Source organism: Ranitomeya imitator, chromosome 2, assembly GCF_032444005.1.
Source record: "Ranitomeya imitator isolate aRanImi1 chromosome 2, aRanImi1.pri, whole genome shotgun sequence".
Lineage (NCBI taxonomy): Eukaryota > Metazoa > Chordata > Amphibia > Anura > Dendrobatidae > Ranitomeya > Ranitomeya imitator.
This window is the reverse complement of record NC_091283.1, coordinates 162,194,376-162,220,813: the sequence shown is the minus strand read 5'-3', so window position 1 is coordinate 162,220,813 and position 26,438 is coordinate 162,194,376. Positions and strand designations below refer to the sequence as shown.

The 26,438-nt window shown below is 48.5% G+C and overlaps 1 protein-coding gene across 4 annotated transcripts in view; it reads right to left on the bottom strand.

Moving 5' to 3' along the window:
- Positions 1 to 205: 205 nt before the first annotated feature.
- The window catches only part of LRSAM1 (leucine rich repeat and sterile alpha motif containing 1), a 59,799-nt gene continuing 33,566 nt past the window's right edge, over positions 206 to 26,438 (bottom strand). For all 4 annotated transcript variants that reach the window (XM_069747697.1, XM_069747700.1, XM_069747699.1 and 1 more), the window contains exons 17-25: positions 26,242 to 26,329; positions 26,081 to 26,155; positions 23,563 to 23,643; positions 15,587 to 15,682; positions 15,046 to 15,144; positions 14,836 to 14,967; positions 14,677 to 14,749; positions 12,631 to 12,782; positions 206 to 4,165 (exon numbers count right to left, since the gene is read on the bottom strand). In XM_069747697.1, coding sequence (XP_069603798.1) covers positions 4,040 to 4,165; positions 12,631 to 12,782; positions 14,677 to 14,749; positions 14,836 to 14,967; positions 15,046 to 15,144; positions 15,587 to 15,682; positions 23,563 to 23,643; positions 26,081 to 26,155; positions 26,242 to 26,329 — 922 coding nt within the window. In that variant the 3' untranslated portion in view covers positions 206 to 4,039. The remainder of the gene's footprint in view (positions 4,166 to 12,630; positions 12,783 to 14,676; positions 14,750 to 14,835; positions 14,968 to 15,045; positions 15,145 to 15,586; positions 15,683 to 23,562; positions 23,644 to 26,080; positions 26,156 to 26,241; positions 26,330 to 26,438) is intronic.

Below are 26,438 nucleotides of genomic sequence, written 5' to 3'. Positions count from 1 at the left end.
CATTTTTCTGGCCCTGGGTTTGATGGGTACTGTAGTACTACTACCCCCATCATCTGATTAGAACTGGTTCTATAATGTTCCTCTGGATGTGACGATGAGGAAACTACAGTTCCACTTAGAACCTGCGGACGGCGCCAGTGCTGTTTTTCTTTATGCTGAAAAACCTCTTTAAATATTTTTTATTTAGGAAAAACACAACACACCCTTCAATGTCCATGCAGAGGCACTTTTTATTATAAGGACAGGTGTAAAATTTGGAGATATCCTCTTGCAATTTGCGTATATACATAAAACAAGTGTAGGTAGTGGGGTAGGAGGTGGACTACTGCACCAGGGTTATCTATTTGTTGGAGAGATGATCTGATGGGGTAGTATTCCATACGTACAGACATCAATTTCAGGTACATGATCCCATTATATCCCATAGTACATCACAGGTTAAAAATTCCCCCAAATGCCCCCTGTGGATGTGACTGGTCCCCCCGTGCCTGTTCCTGCACAGTTTAACTGTATGGTCAATGATTTTCCTGCAGTCCGGAGGGGGGCAGAGACCGGTCCTAGCTCCCGATATTTTCATGATCTAGTCCTGGGCGGGACACAAAGGCTCTATTAACCTTCGTCCGGCTGAGTAGGTACAATTGTAACTATTCCTTTTTTTAAATTGCAATAACTTTTTTTTTTTTCCGAAAAGCCGTAGAGGGCTGAAATTTCGTGACATCTCTGCAGTTTTGGTCCAGAATATATTGGCCAAATCTCAATAAAATATATATGAAGGTACAATTGTACCTCTGCAGCCTGTTAACGTTGTAAAATTATGCAGCCTGACGAAGGTTAAATATGGGGGCTACACCTATGTCTTAATGTAGGGGGCCTAAGCTGAATTTTTACCATCTAATACCCCTCATTGAAATGCACAAATTCGGACCCTTAGCTGGTAATATATATGCACAATGCGGTCTCAAATCCCAGCCCCAAGAGGACAGATGACGGTAGCGCTGGTTTTTATAAAATCCAATCCGGTCCCTGCTTTTATAGTTCAAAAGCGAGAAATGAACCTGATTGGTTGCTATGGGCAACATATAATTCATAGGTAAACCATATTGCAGAGCATCACTATGAACCACACAGTGAATAAATTCTAGGGAAGAAAGTGACTAAATTTGGTTAAAATTTTTTGCCTACATTGCCATCAAAACATACAAAAAAATTTAGATATTAAAAAAAAAAATCGTGTCAAAATGATATAAAACAGGCTCGGTCATTATGGGCACCAAATACCCCAAGCCCCTAAAGGGTTAAAAGGCTATAAGGCATTTGCCTCGGAAGCTGGTAACCCTATCTCCCACCCCCTAAGACCCGCTCTCTGGGTGGTTGCTATGCGTTACTGACCTCTGGGAGTTTAGGCCACGACGAAGCAGAGTCATTTTAGCCCCTTTGGGATATAATAAGGAATGTCTCAACATGGCCATGTAATAGGAAAACATTATTCTCCCCCCTTACCCACAGGATCATTATTTACAGTCATGGCCAAAAGTATTCACACCCCTGCAATTCTGTCAGATAATACTCAGTTTCTTCCTGAAAATGATTGCAAACAAAAATTATTTGGTATTATTATCTTCATTTAATTTGTCTTAAATGAAAAAAAACACAAAGAATTGTCCTAAAGCCAAATTGGATATAATTCCACACCAAACATAAAAAAGGGGGTGGACAAAGGTATTGGCACACTTTGAAAAATCATGTGATGCTTCTCTAATTTGTGTAATTAACAGCACCTGTAACTTACCTGTGGCACCTAACAGGTGTTGGCAATAACTAAATCACACTTGCAGCCAGTTGACATGGATTAAAGTTGACTCAACCTCTGTCCTGTGTCCTTGTGTGTACCACATTGAGCATGGAGAAAAGAAAGAAGACCAAAGAACTGTCTGAGGACTTGAGAAACCAAATTGTGAGGAAGCATGAGCAATCTCAAGGCTACAAGTCCATCTCCAAAGACCTGAATGTTCTTGTGTCTACTGTGCGCAGTGTCATCAAGAAGTTTAAAGCCCATGGCACTGTGGCTAACCTCCCTAGATGTGGACGGAAAAGAAAAATTGACAAGAGATTTCAACGCAAGATTGTGCGGATGTTGGATAAAGAACCTCGACTAACATCCAAACAAGTTCAAGCTGCCCTGCAGTCCGAGGGTACAACAGTGTCAACCCGTACTATCCGTCGGCATCTGAATGAAAAGGGACTGTATGGTAGGAGACCCAGGAAGACCCCACTTCTTACCCCGAGACATAAAAAAGCCAGGATGGAGTTTGCCAAAACTTACCTGAAAAAGCCTAAAACGTTTTGGAAGAATGTTCTCTCGTCAGATGAGACAAAAGTAGAGCTTTTTGGGCAAAGGCATCAACATAGAGTTTACAGGAGAAAAAAAGAGGCATTCAAAGAAAAGAACACGGTCCCTACAGTCAAACATGGCAGAGGTTCCCTGATGTTTTGGGGTTGCTTTGCTGCCTCTGGCACTGGACTACTTGACCGTGTGCATGGAATTATGAAGTCTGAAGACTACCAACAAATGTTTCAGTATAATGCAGGGCCCAGTGTGAGAAAGCTGGGTCTCCCTCAGAGGTCATGGGTCTTCCAGCAGGACAATGACCCAAAACACACTTCAAAAAGCACTAGAAAATGGTTTGAGAGAAACCACTGGAGACTTCTAAGGTGGCCAGCAATGAGTCCAGACCTGAATCCCATAGAACACCTGTGGAGAGATCTAAAAATTGCAGTTTGGAGAAGGCACCCTTCAAATATCAGGGACCTGGAGCAGTTTGCCAAAGAAGAATGGTCTAAAATTCCAGCAGAGCACTGTAAGAAACTCATTGATGGTTACCGGAAGCAGTTGGTTGCAGTTATTTTGGCTAAAGGTTGTGCAACCAAGTATTAGGCTGAGGGTTCCAATACTTTTGTCTAGACCATTTTTGGAGTTTTGTGTGAAATGATCAATGTTTTGCTTTTTGCTTCATTCTCTTTTGTGCTTTTTCATTTAAGACAAATTAAATGAAGATAATAATACCAAAGAATTTGTGATTGCAATCATTTTCAGGAAGAAACTGAGTATTATCTGAGAGAATTGCAGGGGTGTGAATACTTTTGGCCATGACTGTACCTAGTCTGTTACTCTTTTGTCGCGCTGACCTGGAGTATTACCGTCTTCTTTGACTTCACCCATTAAGGCCTGGGGTTCCAAAAAAATAAATAAAAAGCCCAAAACATATAAAGAAACCACTATACTGTAGATCATATGTAAATATTCCTAAAAGTGTGTATTTCTGGTGGTCGGTACAAGTGCACAGCGGCCTTAAGTGATTGGTTGAGGAAAGTCATGTGACCTTTCACAGAATGGCGTCACTGGTCAGGTCACATGACTTCCCGCAGCACATGTTCTTACACAATAGTGCCTCCTAGTGCCCCGATTGGGAACCTGTAATTTGTAGTACGTTTCCAGTCAGCATGGTTGGGGTTCTACTCAGCAGTGCCACATAAGAGTAGTAGTGCAAAGGAAGCTCATGAAATAGGGCGGTAAATTGATATACCGTAAGGGCCGGACAAAGTCCACATTGCCATATAATGTAATAAATTAATCTATAGTACACGTACATTTACATACAAAATGACATTTATAGATATGGCTTTAAGGTCCGTGTTTTGCCATGAAACCCTCCTCTGGGCACATTCAGTAGGATGACTATGGAGCAAGAATGACCAAATAAAAAAGCCACTCAGGAAATGGAGGAATATAGAAAGGGCAAATGTCGCCACGTAACGGCGACCATACCCTGCAGTGCTGTGACTATCCACAGGGGGCACACCAGGAGTGTGGACGACACAAGCATCACTAGAGACGTACACGGCCGTAATCTACAATGCTGCGCACCCAGCAGCGAGCATCGCAGAGTAATACGTAACAGTTCGGACTTCAAAACCAAATTTGTTCCTTCATTTAGTGTTACACGGGAGGTCAGGAGCAGCCTCCTCCCTGAGGTTGATCTTAAGTGCTCTGGTAGATCCGTATACGCTGGGTGATGTCTCTGCGGCACAAAGGGCATGTCTGGAGGGCATCTCCACAGCTGGCGCAGCAGCAGACATGCCCACAGGGGAGGAATATCGCCTGGGCCTGGAAAAAAAAATGGAGTGAGTAAGAGTCCCGTGACACAACCCAAAAGAGGGTGCCATGTGCACAGTGGTTCTACCATGGCGTGCACCCAATATCGGGGGTATGGAGCAGCACTATGTCATACAGGAAGCAGCTCTGTGTAATGGCATTGGCCTGTTTAACGCCTTAGTGACTGAGCTAATTTTGACCTTAATGACCAGGCCAACTTTTACAATTCTGACCACTGTCACTTTATGAGGTAATAACGCTGGAACGCTTCATTGGATCCCACTGATTCTAACAATGTTTCTTTGCGACATGCACTTGATGGGAGTGGTAACTAGAGGTGAGCGAATATGTTCGGTTCCCTGCCTTTTCGGCCGGTATGTTGGGCTCTCCATGCATGTGTTGTCTCGGCCGCCACACATGCAGCTGCGGAGCGATCCTCCAGCAAACCAGGTTCCTGCTGCAGCTTATTCAGTAAGCGCCATAGCTTGCCGAATAACAGGATTTTTGGTTGCTTACCGTAAAATCTGTTTCTTGAAGTCTCCATTGGGGGACACAGGAACCATGGGTGTATGCTGCTGCCACTAAGAGGCTGACACTATGCAAATAATAAAGTTAACTCCTCCTCTGCAGTGTACACCCCACCGACTGGCATTAAACTCTTCAGTTAGTGAGAAAGCAGTAGGAGATAATGAAACAAGGTTGAAAAACCATAACCACAAACTTAAGAACTGTAACGTGAGAACAGTCATAGAACAGATAACAACAGAAAACATTGGGAGGGAGCTGTGTCCCCCAATGGAGGCTTCAAGAAACAGATTTTACGGTAAGCAACCAAAAATCCTGTTTTCTTTATCGCCTCTCATTGGGGGACACAGGAACCATGGGACGTCCCAAAGCAGTCCTAAGGGCGGGAAAAACAGACTTCCATCAGGTCAGAGGACTCACCACTGCCGCCTGCAGGATCCTTCTGCCTAGGCTGGCGTCCGCCGATGCGTAGGTATGGACCTTGTAAAATTTGGCGAACGTGTGGATGGAAGACCAAGTTGCCGCTTTGCACAGCTGTAGGGCGGAAGCCCTGTGGTGCACCGCCCAGGAGGCGCCAACTGCCCGGGTAGAGTGAGCCTTAATCCCAGGAGGGGGCACTCTGTTCTTGACCCGGTAAGCCTCCAAAATTGCCATTCTGATCCATCGAGCAATAGTCGCTTTAGAAGCCGGCTGGCCTCTGCGCGTGCCATCAGGAATGACGAAAAAGGAATCCGTCTTCCGGAAAGAGGATGTTCTATCCAGATAAATCCTCACTGCCCTGACGAGGTCTAGCTTGTTCAACGATCGCTCCAGAGGATGAGTCGGAGCTGGACAAAAGGAAGGTAGAACGATGTCCTCGTTGAGATGGAAGGTGGAAACCACCTTAGGAAGAAAGGAAGGTGGGGGTCGGAAGACCACCTTGTCCTGGTGAATGACCAAAAACGGAGGGCGGCAAGACAGTGCCGCCAGCTCGGAAACGCGGCGAATGGACGTGATGGCCACAAGAAAGGCCACCTTCCAAGATAAAACTGATAGAGGAATCTCCCTAAGAGGTTCAAAGGCAGAAACCTTCAAAACGTCCAGTACCAGGTTTAGGTCCCATGCCTCCACAGGGGCCCTGTACGGCGGGACGGCGTGGGCTACCCCCTGAAAGAAGGTCTTAACCTGTGGCCGAGAGGCCAAGGTCTTCTGAAAGAGGATGGAAAGCGCAGAGACCTGACCCTTCAGGGAGCTAAGAGCCAGGCCCAAATCCAGTCCTGCCTGAAGGAAGGCCAAAAGAGAAGGCAGGGAAAAAACCATAGGCGGAACGCGGTTGGACTCGCACCAACGGAAGTAAGCCTTCCAGGTGCGGTAGTAGATCCTGGAAGACGAAGGCTTCCGAGCCTGAATCATGGTGTGAATCACCCGGTCTGAAAGGCCGGACGCTCTTAGAACCGCGGTCTCAACACCCACGCCGTTAAACTGAGCGACCGAGAATTCGGGTGGCAGATCGGACCCTGGGACAGCAGATCGGGCCTGTCTGGAAGGCGCCAGGGAGCGTCCGCGAGAAGGTTGACGAGCTCCGCGAACCAAGCTCTCCTGGACCAATCCGGGGCGATCTGAATGACCGGCACCCCTTCCGCTTTGATCTTCTTCAACAGCTTGGGAAGTAATGGAAGGGGTGGGAACAGGTAGGGCAGCTCGAACTGTGACCAAGGAATGGCCAGAGCATCGACGCCCACTGCGAGAGGATCGCGGGACCTGGAGACGAACTGCGGAACCTTCCTGTTGATTCGAGACGCCGTGAGATCCACATCCGGAGTCCCCCATCGAAGACAAATCTGATGGAAGACCTCCGGATGCAAGGACCATTCCCCTGCCGCGAGGCCCTCGCGGCTGAGGAAGTCGGCGGCCCAGTTGTCCACGCCGGGAATATGCACCGCGGATATCACCGGAACCGTTGCCTCTGCCCAAAGGAGGATCTTGGATACCTCGGCAAGGGCCAAGGAGCTCCGGGTCCCCCCCTGATGGTTGACATATGCCACAGCCGTGGCGTTGTCCATCTGGATCCGGACTGGAAGGCCCCTGAGGATCCTTTCCCAGTGGCGGAGGGACAGAAAGATGGCCCGAATCTCGAGGACATTGATTGGCAGAGTTGATTCCTGCAACGACCAACGGCCCTGAACCGTCAGGTGGCGAAAAACCGCACCCCAGCCGATCAGGCTGGCGTCCGTTGCCACCACCTGCCAGTGAACTGGAAGGAAGGACCTGCCCTGGGAGATGACGTCAGCCACCAGTTGAGGGACCGCTTGACCCGAGAAGAGAGTCTGATCGGCCGATCCAGGGAGAAGACAGACCTGTCCCACTGAGACAGAATGGCTTGCTGAAGGGATCGCGAATGAAATTGGGCGAAGGGAATCGCTTCCAATGTAGCTACCATCCTCCCCAGGACCTTCATGGCCGAATGGAGGGAGGAAGGCCGAGGACCCTGGAGCAAGCGTATGTCCCGACAAAGAGTGGATCTCTTGTCTTTGGGAAGGAAGACTCTGCTCTGACGAGTGTCGAAAAGCATGCCCAGAAAGATGATGCGCTGAGAAGGAATAAGGCAGGACTTCTTCCGGTTGACCAGCCACCCGAAACGGGCTAAGGTGTCGAGAACAATGGACAGGCTTTCGTGGGCCTGAGCAAAGGACGGAGCCTTGATGAGGATGTCGTCGAGGTATGGAAAAAGGACCAAGCCTCTGACTCTCAAGATGGCCATCAGCGCCGCCATGATCTTCGTGAACACCCTTGGCGCGGTTGCGAGACCGAACGGCAGGGCGACGAACTGAAAATGATCTTGTTGCACTGCGAAGCGCAGGAAACGGTGGTGTCCGGGAAATATCGGAACATGAAGGTAGGCGTCCTGGATATCTATAGCGCATAGAAATTCCTGGGCCTCCATGGAAGCAATTACTGAACGAAGGGATTCCATCCTGAAGTGTCTCAGGCGAACTCTCCTGTTCAGCAATTTGAGGTCCAGAATGGGACGAACCTTGCCGTCTTTTTTCGGTACCACAAAGAGGTTCGAATAGAAACCTGTGTACCGTTCCTTTTCTGGAACGGGAACGATTACCCCGGATTTGAGCAGAGAAGCGATGGCTGCGAAGAAGCCCGGAACAAGAGCGGAATCTCTTGGAGGACGGGATTGGAAGAAACGATCCCGGGGTCTGGAAGCGAACTCTATCTTGTATCCCGAGGATACAACTTCCCTGACCCAAGCGTCCTCTACTGCTGAAACCCAGACGTCCCTGAAAAGGAGAAGACGGCCGCCCAATCTGGGAGTTGGGCTGGAGTCTTGACAAGAGTCATGCGGAGGTGGATCTTCCAGTCCTGGGCCTGGAGGATCTACCCTGGGAATAGCGAGGACGCCAGGACGGAGTAGGCCTAAAGGACACCGCCTTCTTCTCTTGACGTGCCTGTGGCCTCTGTTGCTGCTGGGAAAAGGAGTTTGATGCAGCGAAGCGACGAAAAGGCCGAAAAGGGCGAAACTGCCGTCTAGGAGGAGGGCGACGAGGCTTAGCCTGGGGGAGAAGAGAACTTGTACCCCCGGTGGCGTCCTTAATAATTTGATCCAGCTGGGAACCAAAGAGACGAGAGCCCTGGAAGGGCAGACCGGTGAGGGACTTTTTAGAAGATAAGTCCGCCTGCCAGGCCTTGAGCCAAACGGTGCGGCGGATGGCAACAGCATTGCTGGAGGCCTGAGCCGCACAAGACGCAACATCCAGGGAGGCAGAGACCAGGTATTCACCGGCGTGGGAAATCTGGTTGGCAAGCTCCGCTAGTTGCACGGGGGGGCGCCCCGTCCAGGATACCTCGACGGAGCTCTCTAGCCCATTTGGAGATGGATTTAGAAACCCAAGTGGAAGCAAAGGCTGGGCAAATAGCCGCTGCAGCCGCTTCAAAAGCTGACTTCGCAAAGGATTCTATAGTCCTATCGTTAGAGTCCTTCAGAGATGCTCCGCCGGACAGGGGAAGCACCGTGTTGGTGGACAGCCTGGACACAGGTGGATCCACCGAGGGAGAGGCCGTCCAATTGGCGGTAAGTTCTGGAGAAAAGGGATATAACACACCCAGGCGTTTTCCCCTCTGAAATCGCCTAGTGGGGTTCTCTCTCTCTCTGGACATGATTTCCTCGAATTCAGGATGAGGAGCAAAAAATTTGGAAGGTGGTTTGGCCCGTCTAAACGAAACCGCCCGATCTGCGGGTTCCGTAGAGGGATCCTTGATGCCACAAGATTGGTTTACTGCCACAATGAGGTTCTGGACCATCTCCCTCATGGTGGCGATTTGGTTAGAATCCAGCTCCGAAATATCCTCCGAGGGCGCATCAGAGAGTGCCTCGCCTGACTCAGGGGAGGAGGGTCGAGGGGACGCCGACCGCAGGGGAGGGCCGAGTGGCGAGATGGAGCGCGAAGAGGACTCAGACCGACGTTCCTGTCTGGACCTTTTGTGGCTTATCAAGGAGGGCTCGGGCGGCGGTTCCTGCGACCCGCTGGCCACGGCAGGGGTCTGCAGAGGTAACCGATCCAGCGCGGACACCAGGGTTTGAGATACCCGAGTTAAATCGGCCACTGATTGAGACAGAGAGGCGGCCCAGCCTGGGATGGGGGGATCACTCTCGGGCGGAACAGCCGGGGGATCCTGGGCGGTGGGAACAATCGGGTTGCTGCAAGACTGACACAGCGGGGAGGGCTGACCTGAGGGAAGTTTGATGTTACAGGACGAACATGCAAAGTACGTGACTAAGGCAGAAGAGGAAGAAGTAGGAGGACGAGAGCGGCCTCCTTTAGAGTTAGACATTTTGAGGTCCCTGAAGATGCCAGTGGTTAGGGGACAGTGGGCAGAGGGGGGTGTCAGTCTGCAGTGCAGTTACTCACGGACCCGGTCCTGAAGATGTCCCACTTGTCAGCTGAGAACTAATGTCCTGAGGGGCCGTATTCTGCGCAGATCGCTGAGCTCACAGAAAAAAACACGTGCGGGGATGAGCAGGTGCTGCTGCTGCTGCTGCGGAGTGCACACCAGAGAGTGACTAATCCCTGGAGGAAGTGGGCGGAGCCAGCCACGGAGGCGCCGGTGGGCAGGACAGAATATGTCGGGCGGGAAAAAAAGCCCGCCCGCAGACCGGAAGAGAGGGAGCGCGCAAACCGGAAGTAGGCCCCGGGAGAAGCCGGGGCCTAAAGTAGTAGCCGGCGGCCGAGGAGGTAACCGCGGAGCCAGAAAGATGCGCCGGAAAGGTGCGCCGCCAGAAGCACAGGCGGCGCAGCAGCCTACCGGGCTGCGCCGCTAGAAAAACCGCAGCCGAGAAGCCCCCTGCGGCGCCAGAGCAGCGCGCCGCAGGAAGAAGCCGGTCTGTAAGGGCCGCAGCGCCGGAGAGGCCCCAGAAATCGCGGCGCGCCGACCTGACAGGGCCGCAGCGCCGGTGAGCCCCCGGCAGAAAACTGCAGTGCGCCGGCCCGACAGGGCCGCAGCGCCTGTGTGCCCTGGAAAACCGCGGCGCAGAGGCAGTGCGCCGCGGGGAGAAGATGTGGCCCCTACTGAAAGGCCTGTGTGCCCACTGGTAGGTAAACGGCGTGGTAGCCTATAACGGCCCCGCGTCCGTAAGAGAAGGAACAGCCGGGGGTCAGGAACTGCAAGCTCAGGTCGTGCTGCGGAATCCGTGCAAGCAGCGACCCGGGATACGGGAGCCCCTAGTAAGACCCCCAGGAATATCTAGGAATGGGAAACCGCGGCGCCGGAATACTTACCTCAAACATCCCACGCCGGTACTAACCTTAAAAGGGGGATGAGACGTCCAGGGAGCTGATGGACGTCCTCGTCTCCACAACCGACAGGCTCTGTTGGGCGAGTGGGTGGGGGACGGAGCCAGGACCGGACTTCTAAGCACGCTGGTGTGCTAGGATCTTGGTCCTGGAGAAGGATCTATGAGGATACGGGGTGGCAGTACACGCCGTACTCATAGTCCATAATGTGGGACTACAGGTGTGACTGCTCACCCTGTATCCCATCCGGAAACCTGAAAGAAAAACGACGCACATTGAGGTAGATAAGGGTCTAATGAAAGACCCATGTCCACCTCCTACTGACACTAAGCTAAACTGAAGAGTATAATGCCAGTCGGTGGGGTGTACACTGCAGAGGAGGAGCTAACTTTTTTATTTGCATAGTGTCAGCCTCCTAGTGGCAGCAGCATACACCCATGGTTCCTGTGTCCCCCAATGAGAGGCGATAAAGAAAAGAAGGGAACCGAACATAATCGCTCATCTTTAGTGGTAACATATCTTCAATTTGACTTGAATTCATTTGTGAAAATTTGGTGATAATTTTCAAAATATCACAATTTTTAAACTTTTAATTCTTATGCCTTTAAATCACAGAGTTAAATCACACAAAATAGTCAATAAATAACATTTCCACATGTCTACTTTACATCAGCACAATTATGGAAACAATTTTTTTTTTGTTAGGAAGATATCACGGTTAGGCTGCCGTCACACTAGCAGTATTTGGTCAGTATTTTCCATCAGTATTTGTAGCCAAAACCAGGAGTGGGTGATAAATACAGAAGTGATGCATATGTTTCTATTATACTTTTCCTCTACTTGTTCCACTCCTGGTTTTGGCTACTAATACTGATGTAAAATACTGACCAAATACTGCTAGTGTGACGGCAGCCTTAAAAGTTGACCAGCGATTTCTTATTTTTCCAACAAAATTTACAAAACAATTTTTTAAGGGACCATCTCACATTTGAAGTGACTTTGAGGGGCATACATGACAGAAATTACCCAAAAATGACACCATTCTAAAAACTGCACCCCTCAAGGTGCTCAAAACCACTTTCAAGAAGTTTAATAAAGAGTCACCATTGTTTTAATTTTCATTTCATTAATAGTACACATGAAAATAAGAAACGTAATTTATCATATCAGAGAAATCTGTTTCTTTCCTGCCCTGCACTAATCATTCATTCATGGGTAAAATGTGTCTTCAGTGAAGGCAGATTATTACACCACTGAGATGGGAGATGACAGTTGGATACTTATACAATTGTACGTAAAGGGGAGAATCCATTCATTGATAACCGTCATCTATCTCTGTAAAGTCAAAATCTGTCTTCCCCCAATAGAAATTTTCCACATGAATTGAGAATTTTGAGAATGAATGATTAGTCCAGGAGAAGAAACAGATTTCTATGATATGATATATTCCAAAGTTTCTTATTTTCATGTGTACTATTGCTTTATGAAATTAAAACGACACTTAATCTTTAACCCTTAACGACCACTGATACGCTTTTTAACGGCGGCAGTTAAGGGGACTTATTCCTCATTTAATAGCGCTGAGAAATAAGTGCATAGCGCCCCCCAGCCTCAGAAAATCTCCAGGGTCTCGGCTATTGGGGGGTAGCTGAGACCCCAGAGAACATGAATCTGGTCGGTTTTTACTGTCCCCAGTCTTGTGATCACCGTTATTCACCATTTTTCGGGCACCGCTTTGCCATTAAAAAAAAAAAAAAAGCCACATTCATCTCAAAATGGTATCAATACAAACGTCAGCTGGACATGTAAAAAATAAGCCCTCCCACATATCCGTCAACAAAAAAAAAAAAAAGGTATGGGCATCAGAATTGTTTTCGATAACATTCAGATATTTTTTTTTTTGCGCTTAAATAGAAAATAAAATCTATATAAGTCTGGTATCCCTGTGACTGTACTGACCCGGAGAATCTTGTTATGGCCATATTAACAGAAGAATACAAATAAAGATATGGCTCTTGGAAAAAGAGGAGGAGAAAAAAACAAAAGGGCAAAAATTAAAAACTGAGCAGTCAGGGATGGGATTGTAGACATGAGTGGATTTGTGTCTGGCTGGGCAGATCCACCCCTATGTGCAGATCCACCTGTGGCTGCTGTATACAGGATATTTCTCACCTCTAGCTCCATGCACACCACACACTCGGAGAGCCTGCTAGCCACATCTGGTAATGAAAGCGAGGGAGAGCTCGGGCTGGGCTGGCTGGCAGCTGCAGGGGCACTAGGTTCAACCTCCGAAGGTCTTCGTTTGTCCAAAGATTTGGGCGATTCTGTGAAAAAGATTTACATTAGAACAACTTATAGGAGAACAAATGATATGTACATTCATATGAGGTCGACAGAGAAGGTGCCAGGCCCAGAGATCATACATTGGAATGGTTCCAGCATGCGACTCTGATGTTTGCAGGAATACACAGAAAGCCTTACTAGGATTTGTCTGTGTAGGAGAATCCCCTTAGTTAATGGGGTCTGATCATGAAGAGGAGTGTCTTACTACAATGAAATGCGTGGGTCTGCACTCTGGTAACACTACAGATATGGGTCCCAAATAGCTGAAGAGTAGGCAATAGCGTATCATCTTACTGTGACAAACCCTTTTACTACCAGCCTTACTCCCCTGTCACTGCCATTCAGCACACCTATAAAAGGAACACTGTAGGTAAATCTAATTTGCTATGGTTTGCCCTGTGCGGGTACTGTGGGGGCGGAGCATGACACTACGGTTCACTCTTAACGGGCATGCTCCGCCTCCGGCACGGCTCATTTAGTCTTGAGGAGGCGAAAAAGAGATGAAGTTGTATAGAAAGGAGCCGGACAGGACGCATGCCCAACTGGCAGCTATAGTGCACACATTCCATTCTAACATAAAGGGAAGGTGCACATTACCTGCCTGCAGCATATGACCTGACAAGTATTGGACAGTCCCTTTAAGGTCACAGTCTCCCAAGTTATACTTGAGCAACCCCTCCTTAAATGTTGTATTTCCTCATTTAAAATAAAAACAACAACAGGTCGCTTTTCACACCAGCACCATACTAGCGATGTTGGCGCCATGACATTGTTTGCCTTGTGCATCCTACCGCCAATCACAATGACTAATTGGCTGCAGTTCTCACACTTCCCCCGGATGTCTAAGCTCGAACTTCAAGAAGTCAGCGGTGGCTGATTGGCTCATGTTACATAACAATGTCATGCCATCCCTGGGTGACCTGGTGCGGACATCGCTGGTATGGCAGGTATCTTATTTTTAGTTTAAATAGGAGGATACAGTATTTAATGAGGGGCTGTCCAAGTAGAGGACAATACCTTTAATATGGTCCATTCCTGCTCCTGCATACATACACTACAGGGAAGGCACAGCTGGCAGCAGCATTTGCCCTAATGCAGATAATCTAATATATAATTGCCTAGAATACTACTTCCTGCAATTTGTGCCAACTTCCGTGGCTTTGTCCGGAGCTAATGTCCGGAGCTTAATTGCCTAGAATACTACTTCCTGCAATTTGTGCCAACTTCCGTGGCTTTGTCCGGAGCTAATGTCCGGAGCTAATGTGCGGAGATAATGTCCGGAGCTAATGTCCGGAGCTAATGTCCGGAGCTAATGTCCGGAGATAAGTGACGTCAACAGTGTCCAGTGTCTGATTGGTTGCCGCCTGCTGCGAGCGACCAAATCAGAAACGTGCCGTACTGTGACACACTCCGCCCGCCATTTTGGTGTGATTTTTGAATTTTTACCTCACAGCAAGTTTCTACTGCGTGGAGGCGGGCCCAGTGACGTTGCTCTTCAAGCTCCTGCCGAATTTCGTCAAAAAAATGATAATACCATTTACCAAAACTATATATATTTAGTTGTGAAGTGGTTCAGTGACATTTTCACACCAATTTTGAACTTTTGTTTGGTGTTTTCTCCATATACTGCCTATTATTTTTGTTCTTTCTTACTATTATTTATTAATTGTATTATTCTTACATTTGAATAAATAAAGTATATATGGATTCTAGACTCCCGATTCTTTAGAATCGGGCTGCCATCTAGTAATTTATAATGCCTTGTGAGTAATAGAACTCCACATAACAGATTTCACCCATTATGGAAACCCATAGATCACTGCCTTGTGCCCACAACCCCCCCCCCCCCCCCTGCACATTGACTACACGAGTTACCTCTCCTGCGTTCTTGAATTTCTTTTGCCTTCTCAATAATGGATATCTGCAAGCCAACTTCCTCCACGCCGATCTGAAGTGACAGAACACAACACGTCCCCATAGTAAATCCTTTGCAAACTTATGAGGGATTCCACACCATTAAACTTGCACCATTACCTTCCTAAGATCATCTGGCATCATCTTCTCCAGCATCTCCAGGCAAAATCTATGGTGAGCAAATATAGGCAAATACTTCTCTGCAGAAAGCTCCTTGAGGAGATCAACCAGTTCTTGTTCCAGCCCTTCCTCCTAAAAAAGTAACATAAGACACTGGAGATTCAGAAGAGATCAATGATCAAGGGTGTTAAATAGTGATCTGGAACCCACCTGGAGTCTCAGCGAAAGAGGTTTCTGGTTCAGGAGTCTCTGGTACTGGATCAACCAATAGTTCTCTAGCTTTGCTTCGCTCTTCGAGTCCATTTGCATCTGAAAAAAGTGGAGGTCCATATTAGAAAATAATACCCCTACTTCCACATTGGGATGGCGAGGCATGCATGCTGCTTCTCCATTTATTATGTGACGGACATAGATAGTCAAGTACACTTCCAACAGAACGGCAGTCACGTGCATGGTTGCTGCTCCAAACTGGGAGATCAGGACCCCCATTGTTGTGATTAGTGAGGGTCTTAGCAGTCAGACCCCCACTAATCAGACACTCATCACCTATGCCATGTTCAGAAAATCCCGTTTTGTTAAGGGGGGGGGGGCAACTAGTATTAATAGGAATGCAATACTTCATTTCACCTCTGGAGGCGCTGCAGGGAAATGGAGCAGGAGATTACAGTAGCTGGAGAATTTATGGTCAAATAAACTTCGGTGGCCCCAGGGATTGTTCAAAATAAACTATCCCTTTAAGGGCAGAACTCACCAACACGGCCAACAGCTCCTCTTCCCTCTGTTTCTTGTCCTTAAGGAGCTGCTGTAGGAGATCACTCAGTGCATGACGCTGCTCCGCAATCGCCCACTGATGCAACAAAAACACAGTTAGATACAGGGGGCAATGGAAAAACACCAAATGAGCCTGGATAGGGGACATGGCATGCCATCAGCCCACACGTCCCTAACCCAACAGGTTACAATATTCACACTGGACCACGTGTGGCTCATGGAAGGGGCTACTGTGGCAGCCATGGGGCAAGCATGATCTATGAATGGGAATGAGCTGCTGGTTGGAAGTAATGATGCAAAAGAACCCAAAAAAGCTAATGAAACGAGCCATACTCCTTTATGCACTAAGGCATGACTAGCTGCTACATTACGGGCTTTTTGATATGTGCCAGGGGCAGCAGTTACGTTCTATGGTGCTGGCATTTGGGCTTAGTTTAACACTATAGGGTAAAAATATACACCATTGTTTTCTTATGCTACAAAACCCGTATCACTCCAACTAACCACCGAATACAGGGAAACTGTCCTCCAAAATGGAATTGGAAAAAAATCTGACTTTTCACCCCACAGCAGTTGGCATCTTTTTCTCCCAAAGACGAAAATGCAATAGCGCCACCCTCTATGGATCTCAGTTAGGTCAAATGTTAATTTTTAAAGTGAATTAACTTAGAAAGTAAGCGAACCATAGACATAACTGGTATGTTCCCTCGATCCGCACGAACAGCTCTATAAAATGCGTATCAGATAAAAAGTGAAGACACCGCTCATTAACATGAATCATTTCGTAGAAATGGGCCATAATGACAAGTGTGCACAAACGTTTCATTAATAGACTTGTTAGAATAGTTGGGCTTATTTTACAATTGACACAAAACAGTAAAAACAGGGAATGTAAAAAGATGAGAAAAGGAAAAACAAATTACGGTAAATTAAGAATTTAAATTAAGGTTAAAGCAGAACACAAAAAAAAACACAAATCTAAGAACATATAGAAAATGTGAACGCAAGAAGCAACAAAAATCCTAAAACTGCAGGACAAAAGTTCTTTCTCCTACGCCTCATTGGGGGACACATGACATTGGGTGTTATGCTGCAGCCACTAGGAGGACACTAAGTACACACAAAGAATTAACTCCTCCTCTGCAGTATACACCCCTTGACTGGCCAGTGACCACCCAGTTCTTGCTTGGTGTCTGTAGGAGGCACTTGGGTCTGTTCTCAGACCCAACGGTTTTTATTTTATTTTTATTTTTGTGGTAACTTTTTATTTTTTAATTAACGGAGTGAAGGGGTGACGGATTCCTTTTTTTCAGGGTCCGCTCTCCCCCGAACCATCAACAGGCGAGCACAGCGGGTATACCTTCCCGTACCTCTCCTGCGACGACTGGGGCATGCCTAATCTACGCTAGGGCGACGGTTCCTATACGGTCCCAATCTCCCCCCTGGTAAGATGGCGAGCACATAGAGTATTCCTCTTATGTGCATCTCCCGGGCTCCTCCACAATTAAGCCCTCACCTGTTGGCGTCATGTAGTCCCCAAAGTAGCCGTAAGCGCCCTGCGGCAGGCACAGCTGTAAGTCCCCTGCGGCAAGCACACATCAGGACGCTCTCCATCCCCCGGCATAGGGAGGATCGATTGAGCTGAAGGTGGCTCCCTCCTCGGTGAGTACTACTCTTCCTTACGTTGCCGCGTGGGAAGGTGCGGTCCGGGTCCCTGAGGAGAGGCACTGCTGGATAGATGCCAGCGGCGATCATTAGGCGCGGCGGTGCGGCCACCGGCGCGCTCCGCCGTCTGGCTCCACTAAATTAGACCCTGGCTTCTTCAGCCGGACTAGGCTGCAATTCAAAAATCCCGCCCATCGCCGGAGCCCCACGCACTACTCAGGCGCTTTTTGCTCTGAGCAAGAAGAGCCCTGCAATTCTCGAGCGCCATCTTGGGACTCCACTGCTGCAGGGAAATACAGCCGAAAACGCTACTTCCCTCTCTTGGGACACCAGCACAGGACCGTGGGTAAGCTGCTCCACTCCATAGGGAAAAGCTTAACCCCTTCTCTGCACATATCCCTGCTATTAGCAGTTTACTGGAGAATAGAAATACACTATGTCTCAATCTAAGGTGGCTAAAAGGGGCAATAAAAAGCACACTGTGTTTTTTACTTCATGTGCCACTTGCAATTCTGCGTTGCCACGTGCCCATAATACCCCTTTGTGCCAGAACTGTGACCCGGCCTGTGCGCAGCCGCCTTCTGCCTCCACCTCCAATGTCTCCACCGACCCCGTAGAGCCTAACCCTCCTGAGTGGGCCGTGTCCTTGTCACGTTCAATGGATTCCTTGGTCAAGGCATTGGACTCTTTCCGGGGGTCTTCCTTAAGCCAGAACTCACCTCCGTTGGTTGCGAAGGAATCTGGTGCCGGTGCAGGGCCGTCCGACCACAGCAGGCGTACCGTATTACGGGAATCTCGGGGAGCCAGAAAAAGAACCCTTCCCTCGTCTCCCGTCTATGCTCGAGCTTCAGCATCTGTCAGCTCATCTTCTCGCTCCCCCTCCCCCGAGGGTCGCAGCGTACATGACTCAGAATACGAGTTGGAGGAATCTTTAACCCAAGACTCCACTTTCGGTCAGGAGACACTTGACTTCCTTATTGAGGCAGTCAACAAAACACTAATGGTGGACTAGGAATCGGTATCCACTCAGGAACACGTTGTGTCTTTTAAAAAGACTAAACGCGTTCAAAAGATATTTGCTAATCACCCTGAGTTTCAGGACATTGTCCAAAAACACAGGGAACACCCGGAGAAGCGATTTACGGCTCAAAAAGCCATGGAAGCTAAATATCCTTTCTCCAAGGATCTGATGAAGGAGTTGCTTCTCTCTCCTTCTGTGGATCCTGCCGTATCGCGACTCGCATTCAAAACAGTCTTATCTCTGTCTGACGGTTCATCAGTCAAAAATCCTTCTGACTGTCAAATTGACTACCTGGCTCGCTCAGTCTTTGAGGCCTCAGGAGCAGCTCTCCTTCCATCGTTTGCTGCTACCTGGGTGGCTAAGGTAATGGTTGCCTGGGCAGAGGTGTTAACCTCTACTGTCCACGACAGTAATCTTCCCCCAGAGGCAGCCAGACTAGCTAACCAGATAGCTCAGGCCAGAGATTTCGTAGTTAACGCTTCCATAGATGAGGCTAATTGCGCAGCGCAAGCGGCTGCAAACGCAATGTCCATCAGGAGGGCCTTATGGCTCCGTGATTGGTGAGCAGATTCTGCTTCTAAAAAGTCACTGACTTCTTTACCTTACCAAGCTGGCCATTTATTTGGGGAGAAACTAGACCAAATCATTTCTGACGCTACCGGAGGGAAGAGTAAATTTCTTCCCCAGCAAAAACCTGCCCGGCCTTTTCGGAATCAACAACAGTTTCGATTCCGGTCCTTTCGTAACAGCTCCAGTTGGTCCTCCTCTTCCCCTGGTTCAGGACGGCAGGAAAACAGAAATCCCCAGGTCTCATACAGACCTAACCGTTCCTGGAAACCCAGACCGAGACCTTCTGGCCCTAAGGCATCCGCATCTCTTAAACCTTCTACACAATGACTCGTTGACATGTCCGGCGGACACCGACAAAGTAGGCGGACGTCTTCTTTCGTTCCGTCAAAATTGGCTCTCGGTCGTTCACGACGAGTGGGTCAGAGAGCTCGTGTCTTCCGGACACAAAATCAAGTTGTTTTCTTCCATACCCCCTCCGCGCTTCTTCCAGTCTTCTCCCCCCAAATCAAGGGCGTCACATCTTCAGGCCACACAGGTGCTTCAAAAGGGACGGTGTCATCGTTCCGATCCCTCGAGACCAAAGGTTCAAGGGGTTTTACTCCAACCTATTCGTGGTCCCAAAGAAGGACGGGACTCTACGGCCCATACTGGACCTCAAACTGCTAAACAAGTTCGTACGGGTCCGACAGTTCAGGATGGACTCACTCCGTTCCGTTGACGTGTCCCTGGAAAAAGGAGAGTTCCTTGCATCCATAGACATCAAGGATGCTTATCTAAATATTCCAATTTTTCCCTCTCATCAGCAGTTCCTGCTCTTCGCAATCCAAGAAGAACACTTCTAGTTTGTGGCCTTGCCCTTCGGACTCGCCACCGCCCCAGAGTCTTCACGAAGGTCATGGCGGCTGTCATGGCCATTCTTCACGCTCGGAGAGTGGTAGTTCTTCCATATCTGGACGACCTATTAATCAATGGTCCGTCCCATTCTGCCTGCGAGGAGTCTAAGTATCACCGTGGATTCTCTTTCTCGCCTGGGTTGGAAAATCAACTTCGAGAAATCATCTCCAGTGCCGGCTCAGCAAATCTGCTTCCTGGGCATGATTTTGGACTCTTGCCGCGGGTTAGTCATTCTCCCTCCAGAGAAGGTCTTGTTCTTACAACAGGGAGTGCGCAAGCTCTCCCACCCAGTCCCTCAATCCATTCGCTTCGCGATGCGCATCCTCGGGAAAATGTTTGCAGCGATGGAAGCCGTTCAGTTTGCGCAGTTCCATCTCCGTCCCCTGCAACAGGCACTGCTGTTAGCCTGGGACAGGAGTCCGTTTTCCCTCGACCGTCGTTTTCGCCTGTCCTGTCAGGCAGACCCTCAGGTGGTGCCCACTACAGTCTTCCCTGAACCAAGGGAAGTCCTTTCTCCCAGTGTGCTGGTTAGTGTTGGACCACCGGTGCAAGCCTTTTGGGCTGGGGTGCAGTTTTCAATTACCACACGGCACAGGGTCGTTGGTCCACAAGAGAGTCACGTCTTCCAATCAATATCTTGGAGATTCGAGCGATCACACTTGCCTTACGCAATTTTCACCACCTTCTCGCAGACCATCCCATGAGAATCCAATCCGACAACGCCACAGCCGTGGCGTATATCAACTGGCAAGGGGGAACCCGCAGCAGGGCAGCCATGCTCGAAGTCTCCCACATCCTGCGCTGGGCCGAGACCAATCACTCGCTCATCTCGGCGATCCACATACCAGGTGTGGGGAATTGGGAAGCGGACTTCCTCAGTCGCCAAGGTCTTGTCTCGGGCAAGTGGTCCCTCCATCCGGAAGTCTTCCAGCAGATTTGTCTTCGCTGGGAGACGCCGGATGTGGATCTCATGGCCTCGAGGCTCAACAACCAGGTTCCCCAGTTCATTGCTCGATTCCGCGATCCTTGCGCCATCGGGGCAAATGCTCTGGTCCTGTCGTGGCATCGGTTCCAGCTGCCATACATATTTCCGCCTCTTCCTCTGCTCCCGAGAGTCATCAAGAAGATCAGGGCAGAGGGGAGACCGGTGGTCCTCGTCGTGCCGGACTGGCCGCGCTGAGCATGGTACACGGAACTAGTCCAAATGGTCGCAGACGTCCCCTGGCGGCTTCCAGATCGCATGGTTCCTCTCTCACAGGGTCCGATTTGCCACCCGAACTCCGGGGTCCTATCTTTGACAGCATGGCCATTGAATCCTCGATTTTAGCCCAAGCCGGATTCTCTCCAGGGGTTTCTTCTACCATGATTCGCGCTAGGAAACCCGTATCCATGCGCATTTATCATTGCACCTGGCACATCTTCTTTTCATGGTGCAATGCCCATGGACGTTCTCCTCTGGTGTTTTCCAGTCCGTCCATTCTGGAGTTTCTCCAATCAGGTTTAGAGTCAGGCCTTGCCCTTGGCTCGCTCAAGGGACAAGTGTCCTCAATGCCTGTTCTATTCCAACGAAAGATCGCTTCCAGACTGCCGGTTAAGATTTTCATCCAAGGAGTCTCCCGGGTGGTCCCTCCCTATAGAATGCCTTTGGCTTCATGGGATCTTAACTTGGTTCTCGGAGTTCTTCAGGAGGCCCCTTTCGAACCTTTGCAGGACATCTCTCTCACCCTCCTTTCATAAAAGGTGGTCTTTCTCGTGGCGATTACGTCAATCAGGAGAGTTTCTGAGTTGACGGCCCTCTCTTGCCGACCCCCTTTTCTGATTTTTCACCCAGACAAGGTAGTTTTGAGAACCTCTCCCTCTTTCCTATCTAAAGTCGTCTCCTCCTTTCATCTAAATGAGGACATTGTCTTGCCGTCATTCTGTCCAGCACCAACCCATCGTATCGAGAAAGCTCTCCATACTCTGGATGTGGTTAGAGCTCTTTGGCGGTACATATCTCGCACGGCTCTCTTTCCGTAAGTCGGATGTCCTGTTCGTGCTTCCGGAGAGACATAGGAAAGGTCTACCTACCTCAAAGGCCACTCTAGCAAAGTGGATTCGCTCCACTATTCAGGAATCCTACCGCGCATTCGACTCGGTCGGTTGGTGCTTCTTGGGCCATTCGGCATCAGGCTTCAGCACAACAGCTTTGTAAAGCTGCGACTTGGTCCAGTCTGCATACCTTCATGAAGCACTATCAAGTTCATACCCAGGCTTGGGCAGACGTTGCCCTTCGCAGGCGCATTCTGCAGACAGCGGTACCTCAGTAAGCCAATGGTACATGGGGTTTTAGCAGCGCAATTGCTCTCCACCCAGGGACAGCTTTAGGAAGTCCCAAGGTCCTGTGTCCCCCAATGAGGTGTTGGACAAAAGGAGATTTTTGTGTACTCACCGTAAAATCTTTTTCTCCGAGCCAATCATTGGGGGACACAGCACCCACCCTGTTAGCCTATTGGCTGGTTGTTGTTGTGGTTTGTTCCTCTGTTTTTTACATAGTTTACTTGTCTTGGTTTTTCTTATACTCCTACTGCTTTACTAACGAACTGGGTCGTTACTGGCCATTCAAGGGGTGCATACTGCAGAGGAGTTAATTCTTTCTGTTTACTTAGTGTCCTTCTAGTAGCAAGCAGCATAACACCCATGGTCCTGTTTCCCCTAATGATTGGCTTGGAGAAAAAGATTTTACGGTGAGTACACAAAAATCTCCTTATCCTAAAGCAATTCAGCGGCTGTCTCACTGCATTATTACAGGATATATGTACATAGTGAGCGCAGCTCTGGGGTTTACTACAGGATGTAACTCAGGATCAGTACAGGATGAGTAATGTAATGTATGTACACAGTGACTGCACCAGCAGAATAGTGAGTGCAGCTCTGGAGTATAATACAGGATGTAACTCAGGATCAGTACAGGATAAGTATTGTATGTACACAGTGACTGCGCCAGCAGAACAGTGAGCGCAGCTCTGCAGCATAATACAGGATGTAACTCAGGATCAGTACAGCATGAGTAATGTAAAGTATGTACACAGTGACTGCACCAGCAGAATAGTGAGGGCAGCTCTGGGGTATAATACAGGATATAACTCAGGATCACTATAGGATCAGTAATGTAATGCATGTACACAGTGACTGCACCAGCAGAATGGTGAGCGCAGCTCTGGGGTATAATACAGGATGTAACTCAGGATTACTACAGGATCAGTAATGTATGTACACAGTTTACTCAGCGACACCATAAATGAGGAGTGGAGCACCGATTACCTGACTACCGGCCGTACATTTTCACTGTTGTCAGTATAATTGCATTACTTTCAGGTGGAGAAAAATTTGTAAAACTTTTCCTGGTGCTAATTATTGAATGCTCTGCCCACAAACAGACGAGACACATGACCGAAAAGTGTTAGTGACGAGGAGAATCCTGGACAAGACTGACAAACGGACAGGACAGACTCAAGACCAAAAAGAATCTTAGCAAGACTAGACACAAGACGGGACGCCACATGGCAGTAGTCATCACGTAAATCAGTGAGATGAAGCACTGGTTACCTCATGCCTCGGGAGTAATGGCTGCCACTGCCGTGTATTAATATACCAGCGGCGGCCTGTCCCAATTGGGGGGCAACATTATAACAATGATTGTAAAATTCCCTATCCCCGCCACCCGATCAGCTCATGCTGCTGAGGTTTGGAAAAGAAAGAAAATATAAAAAGAAGCTTCCGGGGGGATTTTTGTATTTGTAAGATCCCTGGGGGTGAGCACATACCTGGAGTTCCTCCGTTTCCAGTTCTTGCCTCTTTACCTCCAGCTGAGTCAGCTGCATTAACTCAGCCTCTATTAATAAAATCTAAACAGAAGATGAGACAGCAGGGTTCGGGTGAACAGGATCGTGCTTACGAAGCAAAGCCTAGGGGGAGGATGGGGTTGGGGGTGACCTCTGCGCAGCATAAGGGTGAACCCCCATGGGTGCAGAAGGTTCGGTGTCGCAATGCATGCATCGGACGACTATGACTACCTGCAAACGTGGCAAATGTACACGATTCTAGGTAAGCAATCACTTAAAGGGGCATTCCCATCTGTTATTGCTAGGATATGCCACCACTTTATGATCCTGCATCAGAGCTGAAGTCCCTTCATTCAGGAGCGGTGGGGGTCCCAGTGGACATTCCCCTCCTAACCATCAACTTTCTTAATTTTATTTGTACTCTACACCTTTGTAGATCTCACAGCTGAGGGTTTGCTACAAGTGTACCCGCATCAGCCAGCTAAGGCTAATTTCACACTAGCGTTAACTGCAATCCGTCACAATGCGTCGTTTTGCAGAAAAAACGCATCCTGCAAAAGTGCTTGCAGGATGCGTTTTTTCCCCATTGACTTGTATTGACGACGCATTGCGACGGATTGCCACACGTCGCATCCATCGTGCGACAGATGCGTCGTGCTTTGGCGGACCGCCGGGAGCAAAAAACGCTACATGTAACGTTTTTTGCTCCTGACGGACCGCTTTTTCCGACCGCGCATGCGCGGCCGGAACTTCGCCCCCACCTCCCCGCACCTCACAATGGGGCAGCGGATGCGCTGGAGAAATGCATCCGCTGCCTCCGTTGTGCAGTGCGTTAAACGCTAGCATCGGAATCTCTGCCCGACACATTGCGACGGGGAGATTCCGACGCTAGTGTGAAAGTAGCCTAAAGCAGAATAACTGCACACATCTCTCTCCCTGTCCTGATACTTTGTAACAAAACTATCAGTACTGGAAAAAAAAAAAAAAACATACCAGACTGAATGAAATTGTAGCAAACATTCAAATGCCAAAAGTGTTTGGTCTAGTTTGGTTTTCAGTCTCTGGATGTAAACAGGAATGTTCCTGTATACTGACAGGATTCAGAGATATTAAAAATGGTGAAAGATTGAAATACAAAGTGATAAAAGTCCTGAAATTTGCTGCGGATCTCAACGACATCATAAAAAATAGGGAAAGTTGTATAAACCTCCGCAAAGAGCAAGAAGCAGCGATTTGGAACGTCAAATGTTCTGCTTAGTGGAGATAAGCGGCAGTGCTGGCGACCATTAGCGGCATATCTCCCTCCACGGACGGGCATGTCCAGTGGTCGCCAATCTTTAGCAGGCTCGTATCTTGTGTCTACAGCTGGCACGACTACTACCCTCCCACTTACTCTGTGCAGATTCTCTCCATTTTTCTTATCACGGATGTGGCGCAAGAGTAAAATAAGAAAGAAAAAATAGCAAAGCCAGGCGGAGGAAGAGAGCAACACAATATGCTACAATGTTGGCAATGAAAGGGAGGAGCGCATCAGATAAATAAATCCACGGGTCAAAGGGTTAACCTTAGGCAACACATTGGCATGACTGGCTAAAGCTATTTTTTTTTTGTATTTTTTGGGACAATCCGGAAAGCCAAATCTCTATCAGACTGGTGGGGATCTGACATGCAGGTTGTGTGCCCCTTTGTTTACCAGGCACAGCTTTGTTGGTGGCAGTGCTTGGTACTGCAAGACAGTCCCATGTAAGTGAACAGGACAGCTAAGCTGATGGTAGAGGTGACCGGAGTCAGCTCCCCAGCAATCTGAAGACCTATCCTCAGGATATCCCACCAGTATCAAAGTATCAGAATATACTTCATCTAATATATTTCATCTTTCCCTGACTCACCATTTTCAAAATCTCTGCTTGAAGTCAATGGTTGGTAATAATCCCTTTTCCATCTACATCCTGAATACCCATCCTTTATAACATTCACACAGAAGAGGATTTGTTACAATCTCAACAATCCTTAGCTGTCTGGCAAGAATCTCTCATCTGGATTCCTGCTACAATGCATCAGCCAAGAGTTTAGAGAAGTTATCCCGATAGGACACTATTGTAGCAATACTATGCTGTGAATACAATTAGATCTGCCAGGATTTTGAGCCTGTAGATGCAAGCATGAATGTTCTCAGGTAGTGACAGCAAGCAGAGATCTTGGAAATGGTGAGGGACTGAAATATAAAGTCTATGGCTTGTTGTGACACTGCAACTCCAGAACAGGCACTCGTGAAAGTCACCATGGTATGGTAAAGTCTGGTCTGGGGTCAGGGTGCTGCCTCACCCCCGTATCCTAAATGTGGGGGGTGCACTAAATATTGTATTATCACTTTTTCAACTGGTCAGAGTCAATTTCGGGGCTGCGCCAGCATCCAGTTAAATTACATAGACTGAATGCTGTGTCTTCTCCCCCACAAATGGCCGCCCCACACTATATAATACATCTTCATCTCACATACCTGTTCTCGTATTTGCCGATGCATCAGATCCTTCTTGAGCTGCAGGGTCTCGAAGGCTGCCTTCTGGATTTCAGACTGGAAAAGAGAGTGTAAAGAATGGTTATTTGCGCCCCACCCTGTGCAATGGCCAAGCAGCGGCTCATATGGGGTGACGTCCGTACCTCCTGCAGGATCTGGCTGATGGCTTTATTCTGATCCAGCTGCTGCCACGTCTGAATCTGCTGAATCTTATGATCCATTTCGGCCAAGCTGAGAAAAGGGAACATTGGGAGTTATAATACAGGGCTAAAAGGGGGGTGGGGGTGACCGAGATTTAAAGGACACCACCTAGAATGGCTGTGACTTATAATGCAGTGTG